At 45.9% G+C, this 21162-nt stretch overlaps 1 protein-coding gene across 1 annotated transcript in view; it reads left to right on the plus strand.

Moving 5' to 3' along the window:
• TMC2 (transmembrane channel like 2) overlaps positions 1–10070 on the plus strand; it is a 72422-nt gene extending 62352 nt beyond the window's left edge. The window contains exons 16-21 of the mRNA XM_006163931.1: positions 372–611; positions 3336–3461; positions 6101–6179; positions 7001–7118; positions 9787–9833; positions 9900–10070. Coding sequence (XP_006163993.1) covers positions 372–611; positions 3336–3461; positions 6101–6179; positions 7001–7118; positions 9787–9833; positions 9900–10070 — 781 coding nt within the window. The remainder of the gene's footprint in view (positions 1–371; positions 612–3335; positions 3462–6100; positions 6180–7000; positions 7119–9786; positions 9834–9899) is intronic.
• The last annotated feature ends 11092 nt before the right edge of the window (positions 10071–21162 follow it).

Here is a 21162-nt window from a genome sequence, read left to right on the forward strand (position 1 = left end):
ATGTGGGAGTCCAGCAACGTAACCATTACATCACATACTGGTCCCTACTTAAGTGCTTTTCTGAGCAGCAATGCAATGTTATGGAGACCTTGGAGAAACGGATGATCGTGTGACTTGCTAGATGCCTGGTGACGAGACCTGGTAAAATTCTGTCCAGAGTCCAAGCTAGTGAAGCTTGGAGTGACTTTTCCTGAAGGACTGGATAGCTATGGCTTAATGAAAAATGTTCTAGTTAAATGGGAGGCCCCTCCCCTGTAGTGAAATCAGCATGGCCTCGTGGCCCTAACTCATCAGTCCTGCTTCCTTCAATCATCCTTCCCTCGCCTTCCCTGCTATCAGGCCAACCAGGTGTCCGGTTTCTGCCCTTCCAGGATGGGCTCCTTCTATGCTCCGGGACTGGTGGGCATTAACGTGCTGCGCCTGCTGACCTCCATGTATTTCCAGTGCTGGGCCGTGATGAGCAGCAACGTCCCCCATGCACGTGTATTCAAGGCCTCCCGATCCAACAACTTCTACATGGGCCTCCTGCTGCTGGTGCTCTTCCTCAGCCTCCTGCCTGTAGCCTATACCATCATGTCACTCCCACCCTCCTTTGACTGTGGGCCATTCAGGTACAGTGTCCTGGTCACACAGGAGTAGCCCCTCCCCCAGGCAGCCTGCTCAGAGGGCCTTCCTGTTCCAGTTTCACATCTTTTTTTTTTTTTTTAGAGAGATTTTGTTTGTTTGTTAGTTTGTTTTTGTTTTTGCTATAGGGAGCATGTGCTCCCTGGAAAGACAGAGAGACAGAAAGCAAGAAATCATCCTCCAGGAGAGATGTCCATGCTGCAGTCCCTTTTCCTCCATTCTCCCCCCAGGATCTTGGGCACGCACGCACACTTGCCCAGTGTGATTTTCAAGCTGCCAGGTCCAGGATTTGAACCACAGTTAGCCATGTGGGAGTCCAGCGCCTTAACCACCATGCCACCCCTGGCCCCTGCAGTCTACTCTTGACGAGATTCTCAAACTCCCTCTTTGGAGCATTGGCCGACAATGTAGATTCAGAGCCTAAATAAGACTAGTTTAGGAGACTAGCTGTTGTATAAAAGATAAATAGTTCAGGTAAGGAGCTGCACTGAGAAATAATGTGCACCTAGTGTTCTCTTTCCAAATATGTGACCCTTTGAAAACAAAGCCCTCTAGCTGCTCTGTAAAAAGGGGTACTGTGGGGGACCAGCAGCTGGCATAATAGCTACATCACTGAACTCCCATTTAGTTGACCGTGGTTCAAGTCCTGGACCCGGTGGCTTAAACTCATGCCAGGCGCATGCGCGTGCATGTCCAAGATCCCAAGAGGAGAAGGGATTGTGGTGTAGCCATCTCTCCTGGGGGGTGATTTCTCGCTTTCTGTCTCTCTTTCTTTCTGGTAAGCACATGCGCCCTATAGTAAAAACCTCTCCAAAAAAAAAAAAAAGAAAGAAAGGGAGGGGGTACTGTGGTAAAGCGGTTTGGAACATGCTGCCCCTTCTCACTTAGACATGCCCACTGCAGGACCAGCCCACGGCCTAGTGGTTAAGGGAGCCAACCCTATATGACCAATCACTTGGTTCAAATCCTTGACCCAGCAGCTTCAAACAAACCAAGCCCATGTGTGTGAGTGCCCCGAATCCCAAAAGGAAAAGAAATGGAGGAGAAGGAATTGCAGTGTGACCATGCCTCACTGGGGGGTACTTCCTCCCTCTGCCTCCTTGATAACCCACATTCCGATCGGGCAAGGGACCTGAAAATGGAACTCAGAAGGAAACATGGCTGCTACCTCCTTCCTGTCACGGCTCTGATCAAAACACACCCATGTTGGGAACGTTCATCCCTCGGATATTTTCACAGCCATCCTCTCCTTTGCTTCAGGTCTTTATTCAAAGGTCACCTTTTCGAAGAAGCCTGCCCTAGAGACCCTAACTAAAAGGTCACACTCTCATGCATACACACACATCTTGTTTCTGTTCAAAACTTTTGCTTATTTATCTTGTTTATTGTCTTTCTCCCCCACCAAGACATATGCTCCAGGAGCCATGCATTTTGCTTTCTTTCTCAATGCTTTTTATCCAGGGTCTAGAAGAGAACACCAGGTTAGGGCTGATGCTCAGCTTAGACCTGTTACCTCACAGAAATTCAGTCAAATGGGGCAGGACTTAGGGGTAGACCACATCAAATGCTGAGAGGGCCCAGCAGGCAATATAAGTGACTGAGGCAGCAGTATCCTTAGGCCTCCCTGTGTGTGTCAGGTACAGGTGTGCACATGCCCATGATCCAGGCTGCTTGAGGCTGGGAGCAAATCACAGTGTGAATACCCCTTTGAGGATTTCTCTCTTTCTAAAGAAATAAATAAGCAAAATTTTAAAAAATTATTTATTTTATTTGTTGTTTGCCAGCCCTGATAAGCAAACATTTTTAAAAATTATTTATTCAATTTTATTTTTTAGTAGTAGTAGTAGTAGTATTCCATTTTACCAGACAGAGTGGGAGAGTGATAGTGAAAAAGCAAGTCGCCAGGTCTGGGACTTGAACCGTGGTGGTCGGCCATGTGGGAATCCAGTGCCCTTAACCACCATACCACCTGCCCGGCCCAGCAAACATTTTTTTTTTTAAAGGATTCTTTTTATTTAACTTTATTTATTTATTTACTTATTTTAATTTGATCAAAGAGGGACAGAGTGAGAGAGAGAATGAGAGAAGAAACTGAGAAAGCAAGCTGCCAGGCCCAAGACTTGAACCCTGGCCGGCCATATGGGAGTCGAGTGACCTTAACCACCACACCACCTGCTGGCCTCAAGCAAACTTTTAAAAACAGAATATATGGGGCCAGAGATCGTGTGGTGGTTGGAGCACTAGACTCCCACATAGCCAACCGTAGTTTGAGTCTAGATCCGATGGCTTACTTTCTCACTTTCGCTCTTTCTCCCTGGTAAGCACACATGTCCTTTAGCAGGTTAAAAAATAATAAAAATGGTAAATAAAATTCAATACATAATTTTTTAAATTGTTTTAAAACAATATTTAAGAAAATCCATTTTTTTTCTTGTTGAGAACGGTGTCAACACAGAAGACCAATGCAGTTTGCAAGGTTGCAAGGTCTAGAGGACATGATGCTGGTCAGCCAGGGTGCTGACTCAGCAACAAGCATAGCTCAGATGGCAGCCTAGGTGGGGCATCTTCTCCTTGCAGTCCATCTGAAGCAGAGCTCTGCTTCTTCCAGGAAAGTAGTGCCAAGTGCCAGCTTTGGGCCCATTGGGCAGGGACATGGTTGTGTAGGCCACATGATTTGCAACCTGCCATAATGTGTCCTCTCCTCTTTGCAGTGGGAAAAAGAGAATGTATGACGTCCTCCAAGAGACCATTGAAAATGATTTCCCAAACTTCCTGGGCAAGATCTTTGCGTTCCTTGCCAATCCAGGCCTCATCATTCCAGCCATCCTGCTGATGTTGTAAGCAAGCCAGGGCCCAGGGCTCTGCCTCCTGGAAATCTCCTCTTGCCGTTGTGACTTTCATGGAAGGTTCTTTCTTGTTCTCTAAGTATGGATTCCCCAGAAGCAGACCCTGTGAGAAGAATGCAAATGCAAGTAGTTTATTGAGGGAGGAGTTAGGGAATTGAGGCAGGGAAGGGAAGAGAATGCATGATTACCACTGTGGATGATGACTAGATTTTAATCCTGCTGGGGAGCTCCAGGAGACACTGTGCCTCATAATTATCCCTGCATCAGGCTGAGAGATCTGGCCACTTGCAGACCAGCTCCCATCAGCCCCTGGAGAAAGTCAATTCCCTGCCAATTTTGACCCACTGTATTTACTTTATTTATTTTAGTTTGACCAGAGAGGGACAGGGTGAGAGAGAGAGAGAGAGATGGAAAGTGAGAAAGCAAGTCGCCAGGTCTAGGACTTGAACCATGTGGTTGGCCATGTGGGCATCTAGTGCCCTTAACCACCATGCCACCTGCTGGCCCCATGTGCAGTTTTAAGTTTTTCTACGGTAGCCATCTAGAAGTGGAATTGCTGGGTCACAGGTATGTTTCTTCTATCTTTTTTGGTATTGCTCTCCAAAATGGGTGTTACATTTTGACTCTTCTATAAATTCCAACTCTCCAGTGAAATTTTCTATCTTGGTAATTTTTGAAGATAGTAATTACACTTTTTTTAAAAAAATCCTTATCTGATAATCCATTACCTGATAGTCTAAAATAGACCAATGGGTCTATTTATTTGTCATTTTTTCCCCTGTTTTTCAGTCTTATTTGTTCCTATTTTTAGAATGACATGTCATTTTTACTGGGTTCCAAACATGTGGATGAAAGTTATATAGGGAGTGGCCAGCAGGTGGCATGGTGTTTAAAGTGCTGGACACTGTCATATGGTTCATGAACTAGTGGCCTCAGTTCCTCTTCACGGCTGCCTGGGCTTCCTCACAGCCTGCTGCCTGGGTCCCAAGAGCAGGCATCCCCAGAGATCACAGTGGATATGCACAGCACATTTATAACCCAGCCTCAGAAGTTGCATTCCATCACTGCTGCCATACCCTCCCAAGGCAGCCATGAAGGCCTACCCAGGTTCAAGAAAAAGAGATAGCGATCCTCCTAATTTTATTATTATTATTGTTTTTTAATTTCAGGAAGACATGCACTCTCCAGAGAGAGTCACAGAGACACAGAGAGAGATGGAGAGGAGGAAGAAAGTACTCCCCCAACCCACCCGGTGGAGCATGGTCACACTGCAGTCCCTTCTCCACCATTTCTCTATTCTGTCAGAATTTTGGGTACCAAGTGGCCTCCGAAGCCCTTTTTCAGTGCTACCTTTAACTCCAAGTTGCTCTGATGGGCCCACACCCCGTCATCCCCCGCTTCCCCAGCCTGTGGTCAGTTTCCCAGCTGCTGCTCCAGAGCTGCTGTCCTGGAGGGGAGCTGAAGGGCCACAGTGGCAAGGCACCTCTCCTTTCAGCAGCCCCTCTAGGAGCTTTCTGGAAATGGATGCAGATTCACAGGGATTCCAGAGCCCTAGTGTGGGGGTGGGGGGTGCAGAATGGATGCAGAATCCTTTCATTTATTCATTCATTCACATAACCCCCATGTGTAAAGGTCTGCTCTTGGAACCTTGCCATTGCCAGTAGCAAACACATAAATATTGGCTTAAATCTTTTATTTCAAACCAACCTCTGCTTCTAATCCTGGCATAAGAGGGGTACCATGACAGTGACTACTGGACTGCCTGTGACCTCCTGAGGAAATTCTGGAACCCGTACACTAAACTTGACCTTTGTGGGCACAAGAAAAAATGCTAGTGTGGAAACCATTTCAGGGGTAGTACAGTCCAAGTCATAGCCCCAGACCTTAGGTCCTAGGAAAGGGAAACCCAGGCTGCTATCTCAAAGGATACCCAGCCCCTAGCCAGCCAATGGGGGCTGGACTCTCACAATCACAAGGCCAGCAGCAGAGTGGCAGTGCCCCCTGAACAAGGGACATTCAGGCCATCTGAAGCTGCTTCTAGGGTAACTTGGAGTAGGCCACTTACATCTCCATCTTCCCCTGCTCAGGACTTGAAGATTATAGAAAAAGCTTTGGTTCTAAATGTGGGATCCAAGGAGTATCAATGGGTGGGGTGATCTTGGGCAAATTTCTCGACCTTTCTGAATCCTGGGGTACCAGTCTTTGAACACAGGAGTCATCCTTTTTCTTCATGGGGTTTTCATCAAAATCAATGAGGTATGTGTGTACAGGATGCAGAGCCTGGCACAGAGCAGGTGTACAAGAAATGGGACCACAAACCCTGCCACTGCCCACAAACCCTGCCACTGCCCACCTCCCAGGTGAGTCAGCAGAGGGGTGAGTTCATTAGTCAACCTTTAAGGAGCTAGAGGGGTAGAGGTCATCCCACACTCAGTAAAACAGAGAGGAAGTGAAGGTGACCAAGGCCTTCTCCATGTTGAGAAGAGAAGGTAGGAAGGTAGAACCTCTCATCTCTGCCCAGAGCAAAGCCTCAGCACCTGGTCCAGGACACCTGCCTTGAAGCCCAGGAAAGGTGGCCAGCTCTTGTTTTCCAAGATCACAGGACCCAGGGAGCATGATTTCTCTTGCAGCCTGGCCATCTACTACCTGAACTCAGTTTCCAAAAGCCTTTCCCGGGCTAACGCCCAGCTGAGGAAGAAAATCCAAGCGGTGAGTCTGTCAGGAATTTTGTTCTCAAAGGGGAAAAGATGGCTTTTGCTAATATGCTCTGTGAGCTCAGTTGTATGGTCTAAATGACTTTCTTCTAAATCAAATTCCAAAATAGCTGAACCCTAGGTAGTAGCCTTATGAGATTCAACAGCATGCATTTATAGTACAAGGATATTTGGGGATCCATAACAAAAATGACTTAAATTCTGAATGGTTGCTAAAAAAAAATCACAGAACTTCAATGAGTTCAACCAGTGCTCATATGAAGTCCAATATCCACAATTATTCCCATAGATTAAAAACTAATAGTATAAATACTAAGAAATATACTGTTATCAAAACGATCACAAAATATCGTTATCGCTTGTGGCCCTAGTCTCAGAGGTCTCCAGAGCCCCCTTTATACTCAGGTAGCCTCTCTTCCAACAACCCATCTGACACCCCGAATACTGACTGCTCTCTCCTGATATACACTTACCCTAAAGGTCACGTTCTTGTGTCCCTTCTGGAACTAATCTGGTCTTGCTACTGGTGCTCCATTTACATTTCCTTCTGTTCACCTCCCCGTGCTCTTGCCCAGATATAAAAAATCATTGAAATACAGACTGAGTTTCTGTCTTTTGACCAATGTTCCTTCCAATACTGTGCAAATTAGTCTTAGGCTTCCCTCTCCAATCGGCTATGAGGACTAATAACAGGCCATTTAGGGTAGTCCCTAGGAACTAAACATGTGGTCCTTCTCTAGCTTTCTCCATCCTGACTCTGAGCCACAAACGCGCACTCCCTGGCCAAAACCAGCCATGTGGTTGTTTTCCCTGCAGCTCCGTGAAGTTGAGAAGAGCCACAAATCTGTCAAAGGCAAAGCCGCAGTCAGAGATTCAGAAGACACACCTAAGAGTAACTCCAAAAATGTTGTCCAGCTCCAGCTCACCAAGGAAGGTAAGTTCTTTTTCATGATGTTGCTTTTTACAAGACCCCATGGAAAGGTGTACAGGGCATGTTCTAGTCTATTCTGTTGTTAACAAAAGAAAATATCTGAGTTTGAATATTTATGAGAATAGAGGTTTATTCAGCTCCTGATTTGGAAGGCCAAGGTCTTGAGGTCACACCTGGTAAGAATTTTCCTGCTGGTGGCTTCCAGAAACGATGCAGGGGGTCCCCTTGACAGAGATGTGTGTTTCTGTGAGTGCTTCTCTCTCTTTTTATAAACCTACTGGGAGTCAATCAGGGCTAATCACCTCTTCGATCCGAAAGGCCCCACCTTTGAACATCATAAATGTGTTAAGTTTCCTCTTAATACCTTCAGAACCAAATCTCAAGGCACGAGTTTTAGAGGGACACAAACTTAAGATCAGAATTCTGAGAATTGGGACTAGCAGATGGCATAACGGTTATGTCACTGAACTCCCAAGTAGTCAACCATGGTTCGAGTCCCAGAGCTGAGACTCACGTTGGGCGTGGGTGCATGCATGCCCAAAATCCCAAGAGAAGAAGGGATTGTTATGTGGCCATCCCCCTGGGAGGTGATTTCTCACTTTCTGTCTCTCTGTCTTTCCAGTAAATACATGTACCCTATAGCAAAAATATCACTTAACCCCCCCAAAAAAGGCTGATAGTTTAGGCATTAGGATTTTTCTATGAGTGTTCCAACTTCTTGGTATTACATTTTAATTTTTTTAAGTTTATATATTTATTTTTAAAATTTTTTTAAGTTTATGTATTTATTTCTTCCATGAGAGGGGGAGAGAAAGGGAGAGAGTAAGAGAGAGACAGATACAGTCATTCTCAACAGGGTCTTCATGCCATGATCCACCCTTCAGTCTTGGCCAGCCTAGATCATGGCACATGTACATGTGTCTGGTATACTCAAGGAGATCCAAAGATATGAACCCAGGATCTTTTCCATGTTCTCCTATCATCACATAGAACTACCTCTTGACCCCTGTTATTTGTAAGTATTAGCTAGAATGATGCTCGCTGCTATAACAAAAAGGCCCCAAAATGGCTAATGGTTCAAACATGTAACAGTCTACTTGTCACATAAAGTGCACATTTCCTCTTGGTGGCCACAAGTAATGTGGGAACCGTGCCTCCTGCCATACTGGGGCTTTGCCTATTATAAGCTAGTGCAAAGGAGGATCCTAGAGGACACACTTGGAAGTGGTGCACAGCAGTCTGGACTCTTCACAGGCCACACCCCGGACAGGAAATGCAGTCCATTTCTGTGTCCCAAAGAAGAAGTACTGAGTTTGGTAAAGAGCAGGTAATTCATTGTCCCTAACTTGGAGTTAGGAGAGAGAGGAAACAAGTGAAAGAGCTAGAGCTTGAATCTGATTCCAAACAATTTGCACAGTCTCTTTTCCATCATCATATTTGACTGTGGCAGTCACCCTGTGAGGCTGTTAGCTAGTTAATTAGTTAGTTAGTTAGTTATTGAAAGAGAAAAACAGAACCCCCAACAGGGTCTTTTTTTTGTTTGTTTAAGAGGTTTTCTTCCTTAGGGCATGTGCACTCACTGGAGAGAGAGACAGAGACAGTGAGAGGAAAAGTGAGAAATCACCTCCCGGGTGATGGCCATGCTGCAATCCCTTCTCCTCCATCCTCCTCCTGGGACCTGGGGCATGCAAGCCCACACACCCAATGTGAGTTTCAAGCCATTGGGTCCAAGATTCAAACCACAGTCAGTTATGTGGGAGTCTAGCGACGTAACCGCTACACCATCTTCTGCCCCCGTCCCAAACAGGGTCTTGACACTGCAGTTCACCCCCAGCCTCAGCCAGCACTAAAAGACCAGAGTGACTCCATTTTGTTAAACCCACCTTGCTGAGAATCAGCACCATCTCAAGGAAGTGAGCCGATCACGTAGGAGAGGGTCATAATGAGAAGAACAAAGGAAATACCAGAGACTTGAAGTAACTTTCTTGCCCAACTTAATAGTCTGAAAACCAATCAGTAAAAGACAACTATGCTTCTTGAAATCTACAGCCAATGTATAGCCACCTGAGTGCATTCCTCAGCACCCCTCGACTTCCCCCCCTTAACAGCCAAATGAAAACCCAACCCAACTAACACCAGGGCTCACAACTCTAATCCGTTGGCTGTGTCAGTGACTGTTGAGAGCCCTGGCTCGAGCCCGAATGAAAGCAACCCTTGTGCATTTGCATCGGAATCGGCTCCTTGTGGTCTTTTGGGAATTTTGCGACAGGGACACTGTAGCACCAGATGATGCGAGGTCTCTATTTGCAAACCAGAAACCTTCCCATGTAGTCAGCGTTGCAAAGTGCTGCGTTACTGCTGCACCACCATCCAACCCGCAGGCTACTACCATTTTCCCAGTTTTATACTCTAGAAAAACCTAGGATCAGAGGGTCTAGCCTAAAGGAAGAGTTCAAAATCTTATTCTCCAGCCAGCATACCAGACTCCTCCAGCAGATCTATTTATGCAAAAGTAGTCAAGGTGCTCTGAGAGCCCTGAGGCAATCTGCCAGTTCTCCCATCATCACATAGGACTACAATCTCCATATACTGCAGGGCAGCTCCAGAGAACTCCAATGAAGACTGTACAAAATCTCCCACATCCTTAACCTTGTCTTGGTTTATTTTCCAGAGACCACACCTCACTCTGTCAGCCAAAACCAGACCCCAGACAAGAAGGTACAGGCCCCTGGGGCCTCCCTAGACAAGAAGACACAGGGACCTGGGGCCTCCCTGGACAAGAAGACACAGGGCCCTGGGGCCTCCCGTTCTGCCAGCCGGACCACGCTGCCTGCCTCTCAGCACCTCCCTGTGTCTCGGCCTCCTGGAATCAGACCAGATTCTGTGCAATCCCGGTCTCAGACTCATCCTCAGAAGTCAGCCTCTGGAAAAAGTGCTCAGAGACGTCCACACTGATGGTTGAGGCTCAGGAGCCCCATCCCGGGGCTGATCCTTGGATCCCGCCATTTCCTACACACCCAACTGCTGTTCTGTCTTCCTCTCTTCTTTCACACTCGAGCACATTCTCTCTCCTCTCACTTAGTGTGAGGACCTTGATTACTTAGTCTCAGGCCCCATCAGCTACCAAATGGGAACAGCAATGGTTTCACCTGCCTTTAGGTGGCGAGCTGGACCTTGGTCCAGGCAGCCCTGGACCTCTCACTCACAAAGCTTCCCTCAGCTCCAGGATTTTGGAGAAAGGGGCAGGGCTATGAGCACCTGGTAGACTTTTTCCATGATGCACCCTCTAGGTTCCTCCCAGCCCCACTGACTGGGAGAAAGATGAGGAGGGGCTTACATTTCTAGCCATCACCTCTATCCAAAGGAGGGCAGATGGTTTAAACAAAAGGTCCAAGAAGCTAATGAAAATAGAGATAATTGAAGCAAAGTCCAGTCACGGTGAGCCGGAAGACTGGTGATGCCCCAGCACCCAGCCTGGGGAAGGCTGATGCCACTAAGCACAAAACGGAGCACTGGACCCTCCAAGCAGCGAGGCAAAGGAGCAAGTGAGTCACAGTTCTTACCTCATCCTCCTTGTGAAGAAGGAAGCTTACAGATCACTCAGGGAAGAAAATGCTTTGTCATGCAACGAGTTCTGAAAAGATTTGGTAACCTGCTTATTGTGAAAGAGACCTTGAAGATGGACTCTGAAGAATTTTGCAAAGGGTAATTGATGCAGAGTCTTGTCTCTGGTAATTCTATGTTCGGTGAGTGTCATATTGTGGTCCTCCACGGGATGCCTCCTCTGGGGCATACACTAGGAAAGCAGAATGATGTATAGTGATTAAATGTAAAAAATTTAAAATTAAAAAAAATTTTAATAAAAAAGGCTTTGCCAGGGACCAGGAGACAGCATAGCAATTACATCACTGGACTCCCAATGGCTGACCTTGGTTTCAGTCCCAGATTCAGTGGCTTTTTTTCCCAATTCTTTCTCCTTCTGAAGCCAGAGCCAAAATGTCACGCATAACCTGTGACAGGGTAGGAAGAGGACATATGAGTAGGAGAAACAGGAAACTTATTTTACCCCAGTCTGCCTCCAGGCAAGGCTAAAGATGTTGCAATGCTTCATCTTTGTGGAACCCAGGACCAACCCCAGATCCAAAATTGCCTGTGTATCAGATGCTTTGTTCCGGAAGGAAATACCCTTATTAACCTAAGCTAGCCAATCTGAGAACTTGACACAGAAATCCAGGCAATCTAAAGCAACCAATCACAACTGGAAGACCCAGGGATGGTGGCCATGGTAATGCTTGGCCTTCAATGTCATTCTTCCTGGGGATAATACTGACCTCTAGGGACAGAAACAAGAATTCAGTGCCTGCCTGAACCACGGGCCTCCTAGTGATTATTGTCAGGCTGCCAGTGGTTCATAATATACCCAAACACTCACACAAACATAAATCATCCTGTTCTGGTGAAGTGTAGTTTTCTGTGAGGAAATGTATTTGTTATCTACTGCTGCATAATAGACTGTCTTCAGAACTCAACAGCTCAAAACAAGTAGCATTTATTATTATATAATGTCTTTTTTTTTTTTAGAGAAAGAGATTTTATTTTTAAAGAATTCTTTTATTGGGGCTGGCAGGTGGTGTGGTGATTAGGGGTGGTGGACTCCCACATGGCCAACCATGGTTCAAATCCTGGACCTGGTGGCTTGCTTTCCCACTTTCCCCATCTCTCTCTCTCTCTCTCTCTCTCTCTCTCTATATATATATATATATATATATCACTCTGTCCCTCTCTGGTCAAATTTAAAGAAAGAGAAAGAAAGAAGAAAAGAAAGAGAGAAAAAAAGAAAGAAAGAAAGAAAGTTAAATGACAATTCTAAAAAGAATACATAGCAAAAACTTCTGAAAAAAATTCTTTTTATTTAAATTTTATTTAATTTATTTAATTTGACCACCATGCCACCTGCCAACCCCAGAGAAAGAGGTTTTTGATGTATGGTACATGTGCTCACCAGAGAGGCAGAAAGCAAGAAATCACCCCCCAGGAGGGCTACCTACACCACAATCCCTTCTCCTCTCTCACACACACATGCCCAGCATGAAGTTTAAGCCTCCTGGTCGGGGACTTGAATCGTAACCATTATGCCATCTGCTGGTCCCTTTGTTACATAGTTTCTCAGGGGCAAGAATTTAGGAGTGCTAAGCTAGACAGTACTGGTTCTGGATATTGCAGTCAAATTATCAGCCAGGGCTACAGTCATTTGAAAGTTTGACTGGAGCTAAAAGACATGTTCACCAGGAAAAGCAGTTAGCGTAATGGTTATACCACTACACTCCTGCATAGTCGACCGCGGTTCAAGTCCCAGGCCCTGTGGCTTAAGATGCACGCTGGGTGGGGGACTAGCAGGTGGCATGATTGTTAAGGGCACTGGACTCCCAAATGGCCAAGGGTGTTTCAAGTTCTGGACCTGGATGCTTGCTTTCTCACTTTCTCCCTCTCTCTCACTCTGTTCCTCTCTGATCAAACTTAAATAAATAAATAAAGTTAAATAAAATAATTCTTAGGGAACCAGCAGTTAGCGTAATGGCTATGTCGCTGGACTCCCACGTAGTCGACCGTGGTTCGCGTCCCGGATCCGGTGGCTTAGAACTCATGCCGGGCACGTGTGCATGCGTGCCCAAGATCCCGAGAGGAGAATGGAGAAGGGATTGCGGCATGGCCATCCCCCCTGGGGGGTGATTTCTCGCTTTCTGTCTCTATGTCTCTCTCTTTCTGTCTGGTGAGCACACGCGCCCTATAGCAAAAAAACCTCTCCAAATAAATAAATAAATAAATAAAATATTTCTTAAACATACGCACATACACATGTTGGGCATTGTGTGTGTGTATGCCCAAAATTCTGTGAGAAAAATGGAGAAGAGATTGCGATGTGGTCATCCCCCCGGAGGGTGATTTCCTGCTTTCTATCTCTCTGTGTCTCTGGCAAACACACATGTCCTATAGCAAAAATCCCTCTTTAAAAAAATGATATGCTCCCGAGATGGCACACACACACACACACACGGCTACTGGCAGGAGACCTTGATTACCTCCATGTGGCTGCTTGGGTGTGCTCACAACATGGCAGCTGGTCTCTCCTTCCCTAAGCAAGTGATCCAAGAAGGAGAGCCAGGAGGAACCCACGATGCCTTTTATGACCTAGTCTCTAATCACCTATGTGCTCAATTTTCATAGAGTTCCACAGTACAAAGATCATAGTTTGGTGAAGATCAAAACGGACATCTGGTCTACTCTGTGTTCATTCGCAGAAACCAGGGGGCGAGGGGATGCACTAGAAGCAAGGGAATCTGGGCAGGTGCCAAGAACACCTTGTATGCTGAAACCCTCAACTCAGCAAGGCTACTTCAGACATGCTCTGCAGAGCCCTGCCCAAAGCAGCTCCTTGTGCTCTTTAAGGGACAGTTAAAAAATACTCAGTTCCTTGTACTCCTTTAAGGGAAATAAAATAATAAACCTGCCTTGCAAAAAGGGACATTTGTCTCTCTTGACGTTGGCAGAAAGTGAAGGACACAAAGTCTCCCTTGAGGGGCTAGAAGTGGCTTGGAGGTTAAGGCAGCTGTATCCCACATGGTCGACTGCTTGGTTCAAGTCCTGGACTCAGTGGCTTGAAAACACACCAGGCACGTGCACGTGTGTGTCCAAAATCCCAAGAGGAGAATGGAGAAGAGATTGTGGTGTGACCATGCCCCACTGGGGAGTGCTGTCTCTCTGATGAGGACACGTGCCCTCTGGCAATTTAAAAATAAATTCAACAAGTGATGATACATGTAAGACTACAACGTGCCAAGCATTATGCTAAGTGCTCAATAAATAAGAGGTATTAGCACAAGCATGGATGAGCTCAAACATCCGCAGGCTCAAGTTCTGAACACAAACAGCACTGATTGAACAAAACTTTTACCCTCTAATCCTAATCAACTGCTGGTTCTCAAAGACTGCCTCCAGGTCATCAGTGTCAAAATGAAGACAAAAGGGACCAGCAGTTAGCATAATGGCTGTGTCACTGAACTCCCGTGTAGTTGACCGCAGTTCAAGTCCTGGACCCAGTGGCTTAAACTCATGCTGGGCGTGTACGTGTGCGTGAGTGCCCAAGATCCCAAGAGGAGAATGGAGGAGAAGGGATTGCAGGGTGGCCATCCCCCTGGGGGGTGATTTTTTGCCTACTGTCTCTGTCTCTGTCTTTCTGGTGAGCGTACACACCGTATAGCACAAACCTCTCCAAAAAAAAAAAAAAATGAAGAAAAAGAACACTGGGCTAAGCACCTTTCTCTGAGATTCTTTTCATTCTGTGTCTGTGTTGTAAAGAAATGTTGCATATATGGGGATCAGCAAGTGTAGTGGTTAAGGCGCTGGATTCCCACATAGCCGACTATGGTTTGAGTCCCAAATCCAGCACCTTGAAACTCACACCTAGGAACGTGTACATGCATGTCCAAAATTCTAAGAAGAGAACGGAGGAGAAGGGATAGCAGCATGGCTATCCCCCCTAGGAAGTAATCTCTCACTTTCTCTCTCTGTCTCTCCAGGGAGTACATACACACTATAGCAAAAATCTCTCTTTGAAAAAAAAAATATTGCATATATGTAGAACTCATTCATTACTAGAGAATAGAATATTGTTAAGGATTCAGTCCACAGTTGAGAAAAAGGCCCTTGAATTGCTAGAAGCCTTTTTAAATTTGATATGAGGATCTTCTCACTCAAGAAATGAGTATAGAGTCACCATCTTGCAATGGTTTTATGTCATTTCTTTCTCTGAAGTTCTCACGAGCCACTGGGATTTACTTATTTGTGTGTGTGTGTTTTTAAGAATTACTTTTTTATTTACTTTATTTATTTACTTATTCTTAATTTTGACCAGAGAGGGATAGGGGGAGAGAGAGAGAAAAGTGAGAAAGCAAGCCGCCAGGTCCAGGACTTGAACCATGGTCAGCCATGTGGGAATCCAGCACCCTTAACCACCACGCCACCTGCCAGTCCCTGTGTTTTGTTTTGTTTTGTTTTTTTAACTTGCTAGAGGCGTGTGCACTTGCCAGAGAGAGAACAAGTGAGCGAGAGCAAGCGAGAGAGAGAGAAAGTGAGAACGCACCCCTGCATGGGGAATGATAACACCACATTCCTTCTCCTCCACTTGGTCCTGTCTTTGAGATTTGGGCCACGCATGCACATAAGTCCGGTGTGATTTTTGTGCCGCCAGGTCTGGAACTAAAACCATGTAGTTGGCCATGTTGGATCCAGCACCTCAATCATCATGCCACCAACTGGCCCTGACACCCTTTGAAAATGTAAAAATCAGCCTTTGTTCCTGGGTCCTGCAAAACAAGCCACAGGCCAGATTTGGTCCCTGGCTCAGTTTGCTGACCCCTACTAGATCCCGCAGTCGACCCAACACGATGGTCTCTACAGCACAGGAAAGCTGGGACAGCATTTCTGTCTTTCCTTTTTTCCCCCTTAGAGGAAGGCCTCCCCCTACCACATTTAGTTTTAATTTTTACTTATTTTAAATTTGCGATAAAGCCCATGTACTTACTACAGGAAGACAGAGAGAAATCCTCCCCCTCCCCGCCCCGGGGTGGGGGGAGAATGACCATGCCACAACCTCTTCTGCTGGGATTTTGAGCACACACACGCCCCATGTGTTTCTAAAGCCACTGGGTCCAGGACTCAAATCGTGTGCTCAGCCATGTAGGATCCAGCACCTTAACCACATCAGCAGCTGGCCTGCTTGCATAGCATTTCTTTCTTTCTTTTTAAAGAACTATTTATTTAATTATATTCATTATTATCAATTTCTTTAACTTGACCAGAGAGAGAGACAGAGGGAGAGAAAGGGAAAGTAAGAATGTAAGCCACCAGGCCCAGAACTGTGGTCGGCCATGTGGGAGTCCAGCACCCTCACCACCACGCCACCTGCTAGCCCCTTGCATAGCATTTCTGAGGGAAGTGCTAGGGTAAAGTCCCTCTGGTAATGAGCCTGATCCTAACTATGTGGCAGGCAGGTGATCCCAAAGACCTTGCAGGCCTCAGTGAAGGAATACCTGGATGCCAAATGGCGGAACCAGTAGAGGCCTGCAGGAAGGAGACGCAGAACGCAGAGGTTTTGAGCATCTGGTTGGGCTCAGCACATCCTGCAGGACAGAGTGCACCCACCTGGGGGCCAGCCCAAGGCAGCCTTGTCATAGCAGGGATTAATGCCTCCCAAGACACAGCGTAGCACCTGAGCACAGCCCTGAGACATAGCCCCTTTTCCCTGCAACCAGGCCTGAGAGTGCTCTCTGAACCCTGGGCCATTTTGAAAAGACCTGAGGAAGAGAAAGAACTCTTAACCTTAGCAAGACTGTTTAAGCTGAGAATGGCTGTGATTCCAACAACTGGCAAATTTACACAGGTTTCAGGGCCAATGGGTGGTATGGTGGTTAAAGCACTGGATTCCCACACGGCTGAACACAGTTTTAGTCCTGGACCTCATGGCTTGAGAATCATGCCAGGTATGTGCTCATGCATGCTCAAAATCCTGAGAGGAGGACTGCAGCATGGCCATCCTGCCTGGGAGTGATTTCTCAATTTCCTTCTCTCTGTCTCCAGCAAGTGCATGTGCCCTATAACAAAAACCTAAAAAAAATTTACACAGATGCCAACATCTAATCAGGGTGACAGCAAACTGTCTGTTGACTGCCATTGGAAGTTGAAAATGGAATACATAACTATTTTAGCACAAGTCACCAAATTGTGCTTAGAGATGATGTGTCCACATGTGTAAGTTGATGGCTGAAGTGACAGAAATGTATCACGGTAAGCAGGCGGATAAAATAAATGTGGGGGTTAATAGATCCCGTGGGAGGTGATGGGGAAACTGGGGTTCAATGGAAAAGAGGTGATATGTTGTACTATTTATTGAAAAAAGGAGACAAAAGAGCAAGATGAAAGACCACCAACGTTTATTAACATCCCACTACCTACCAGGAACCACACCTACCACCCTGACCCTATGGCAGATGTTTGTTAAAAGAAAGAATAAATCCTTAACCCTCGTCCCCAAAAAGAAGAAACATGGTTTAAAAAAAAAGAATTATTTTATTATTATTACTTTTTCATTCAACCGGAGAGGGACAGAGTGAGAGAGAGAAAGAGGGAAAGTGAGAAAGCAAACTGCTAAGTCTGGGACTCCAACTGCAGTCAACCATGTGGAAGCCCAGTGCCCTTATCCACTACACCACCTGCTGGCCCCCAGGTGGTTAGGTGATTAAGATAACACCTTAGGACTAGCAGAGATAGAGTTTGAACCAGGTTTGCTGACTCTGAGTCATATATAGACTAACAAATCACTTCTACAATATATTGGGCTGACCTAGTGGTTAAGGAAGCTGGATCCTTGGGACCAGCAGACAGAGTAATGGTTACATCACTGGACTCCTACGCAGTAAACTGCGATTCAAGTTCTGGATCTGGTTGCTTAAAACTCATGCTGGAGGCCAGCAGGTGGCGTGGTGGCTAAGGGCGCTAGACTCCCACATGGCTGATCACGGTTTGAGTCCTGGACCTGATGGCTTGCTTTCTGGCTTTCCCTTTCTCTCTCTCTCGCTCTCATTCTGTCCCTCTCTGGTCAAATTAAAATAAATAAAGTTAAAACAAAGTAATTCTTAAAAACAAACAAACAAACAAACAAAAACTCACATTAGGCACGTGCGTGTGTGTGCGCCAAAATCCCTAGAGGAGAATGGAGAAGGGATTGAGGTGTGGCCATTCCCCCCTGGGGGGGCTCTCACTTCCTGTCTGTCTCTGTCTCCCCGGTAAGCACAGGCACCCTATAGCAAAAACCTCTCTTCCTCCACAAGAAAAGGGAGCTGGATCCCACACAGCCAATGATGCAGTTGGAATCCCGGTCCTGGAGGGATGAACACACAGTCCACACATGCATGCATGGTCAAAATCCCAGCAAGCTGGAGAGAGGGGATGGTGGCCATACCCCACTGAGAGGCTGCTTTCTCTTTCTCCTCTTGTCTCCGGTGAGTGCACACACTCCCTGGCAATTAAACACACACACACAACATACTTAATTCTCACAATGAGAGACGGGGCACAGCTAGGGGTGGCTCTGCTGACCTCCTTTGGAGTGTCTCATGTGGCTACAGGCAGATGGCAGCAGGAGCTGGAACACGTGAAATGTCTTTGCCCACGTGTCTACTCTCTTGGGGAGACAGCTGGACGATGGTCCTCTATCCCTTTTCACAGTATCTCCAGCACAGTGGGTGGACTTCTCACGAGGCAACTCAAGGCTCCCAAGAATGCTAGGCTGAGGCCTGGAACTGGTGCAAAATCACTCCTGCCACATTTTACTGGCCAAGAAAAGTCACAGAGCCAGACAAGTTCCATGTGGGAGACAGGACTTGATACCAGGAGGCATGGAGTATTGGTAGCCATTTTTGGAGAATAGCTATCATAGGTGATCCTGGACTACCAAGGTCCATCATCTTCCCTTTACTTTATGCCACTATGAGCAGTCACAAATAGAATATGATGGGATCATTCTGGCAGCAGAGCAAGATGGTTTGGAGAACATGAAACTAAAGGTTTTATAAATGTTCACTTTTGAGGGACCAGCAGTTAGCATAATGGCTATGTTGCTGGACTCCCACGTAGTCGACCACGGTTTGCGTCCTGGACCCGTGGCTTAAAACTCAAGCCAGGCGCGTGTGCGTGCGTGCCCAAGATCCCGAGAGGAGAATGGAAGAGAAGGGATTGCGGTGTGGCCATCCCCCCTGGGGGGTGATTTCTCGCTTTCTGTCTCTCTGTCTCTGTCTGCCTGGCGAGTGCACGTGCCCCATAGCAAAAACCTTTCAAAAAAAAAAAAAGTTCACTTTTGAGGTGAAGCCTGAACCCAGGCAGGAGCAGCAAGCCTAGCAAATAGCCCAAGGGGAAGGAGAAGGTCTACAACATCCTACACTGCAGAGATGCCCGCAGGGGTCAGCAGAGAGAGTTTATTGATGGGATGGAGGGGAGAGAGCTGAAGAAATAGTTCTAGCATTTATATCACATCCCCATCTAATCACAAGTTGCTTTTATTATCTCGCTGCTTTTCTTCAGCTGTCTCTTTAAGTCAGCCAACTACCTCTTTACGGCTTAACCAGAAGACTCAAATCTATCCCAGGTATGACTGTGTGGTTGGCTTTTGGCTCATTCATTGAGTGACTGTTTTTTATATCCTGATCTAATACCCTGAAATGTGTTTACATAGTTTGCACATACATATATTTGAAAAACCTGTGTGTACACAGTACTCTAAATATCTATGTAAACATGTCTGTGTGCATAGGTACCTAAGACCAGAGTTTTAACCCTTTGTGAGATATACACTTATTTCCTATTTTTTTTTTTTTAAGAGAGATTTTTGCTACAGAGCACATGCGCTCACTGGAGACACAGAGAGAGTGAGAAACCATCCCCAACCCCCAGAGGAAATGGCCATGCCACAATCCCTTCTCCTCCATTCTCCTCTTGGGATTTGGACACATGCACACACGTGCACAGTGTGAGTTTCAAGCTGCCAAGTCCAGGACTTGAACTGTGGCTGACTATGTGAGAGTCCAGCACATGAACCACTCCACCACAAGCTGGTCCCCTTCCTATTCTTTTTAATCCCCCCCTCCTTTTTTTTAAATGCTGGTCATGAATGATTGTGTACTCCATTAATGGATTCTGATTCTGGCTTGAAAACTCCTATCTCAGTGGACAAGCACCTGTAATCCTAGGAAGATTTAGGATTATATATAGAAATAATGAAGGCTCAGAGAGTCACAGGTGACAACGCAAATTGACCTATAAAAGTTCCTAGGATTGGAGACCAGCAGAGAGTATAATGGCTACGTTGCTGGACTCCCATGTAGTTGACTGCGGTTCGGGTCCCAGATCCAGTGGCTTAAACTCACTTCCAGGTGCGTGTGTGTGCATGCCCAAGATCCTGAGAGGAGAATGGAGGAGTAGGGATTACAACATGGCCATCCCCCATGGCGGGTGATTATTCGCTTTCTGTCTCTCTACAGCAAAAACCTTTCAAAAAAAAAAAAAAAAAGTTCCTAGGATTACATTGCCTATCTCTCTCATGGAGAAATGAATACACTTAAAAAAAAAAAATTGGAGGGGCAGGCAGGTAGTGTGGTAGTTAAGTTGTTGGACTCCCACATGGCTGACTATGGTTCAAGTCCTGGACCTGGCAGCTTCTCACTTTCTCTCTCTCTTCCTCTGTGTGTGTCTCTGTTGGTTCCAATTAAAATAATAGTGATGAATAAAATAAAATTATTAAGAAAATAATAATATTGAATTGCTGGAAAAGTCATGACTTATTTTCCTAGTGTCATGACTTTTCTAACAACCCAATAATAAGGTGGGCCAGCAGGTGGTGTGGTGTTTAAGGCACGGGACTCTCACACTGCCAACAGCAGTTCAACTCCCTGCCTTGAAAATCATGACAGCCATCTGTGTGTGCGTGCCCAAAATCCCAAGAAGAAAATGGAGACAGGATTGCGGTTATGGTCATTCCTCTTGGGAGGTGGTTTCTCACTTTCCCTCTGTCTCTCTCTCTCTCTCTGGCAAGTGTATATGTTTAAAATCCATAAGACAAAAAAAAAAAAAAAAAAAGTCATGCCAGACACATGTGCATTTGTGCCCCAAATCCCAGGAGACTGGAGGAGGGCTTGTGATGTGGCCATCCCTCCTAGGGGGGTGATTTCTCACTTTCCTTCTGGCTCCAGAAAAAAAATAAAAATAAAAAAAATAAAAAACCATAAACAAAAAACCCTTAATTTATAAGTACAATAAGATAAAATAATGAATTAAATTGAAGTCATAGCATTAGTACTTTTCATTACATTTTGGAATCAACTGTTTAATTTAGTACTTTATTTTATTTTTACTTATTTTAAGATAATAAATTTGTAGGGACTAGCAGTTAGCGTAATGGCTATGTCGCTGGACTCCCACGTAGTCAACCGCAGTTCGA

Source organism: Tupaia chinensis, unplaced genomic scaffold (genome assembly GCF_000334495.1).
Source record: "Tupaia chinensis unplaced genomic scaffold, TupChi_1.0 Scaffold143574_1, whole genome shotgun sequence".
Classification (NCBI taxonomy): domain Eukaryota; kingdom Metazoa; phylum Chordata; class Mammalia; order Scandentia; family Tupaiidae; genus Tupaia; species Tupaia belangeri.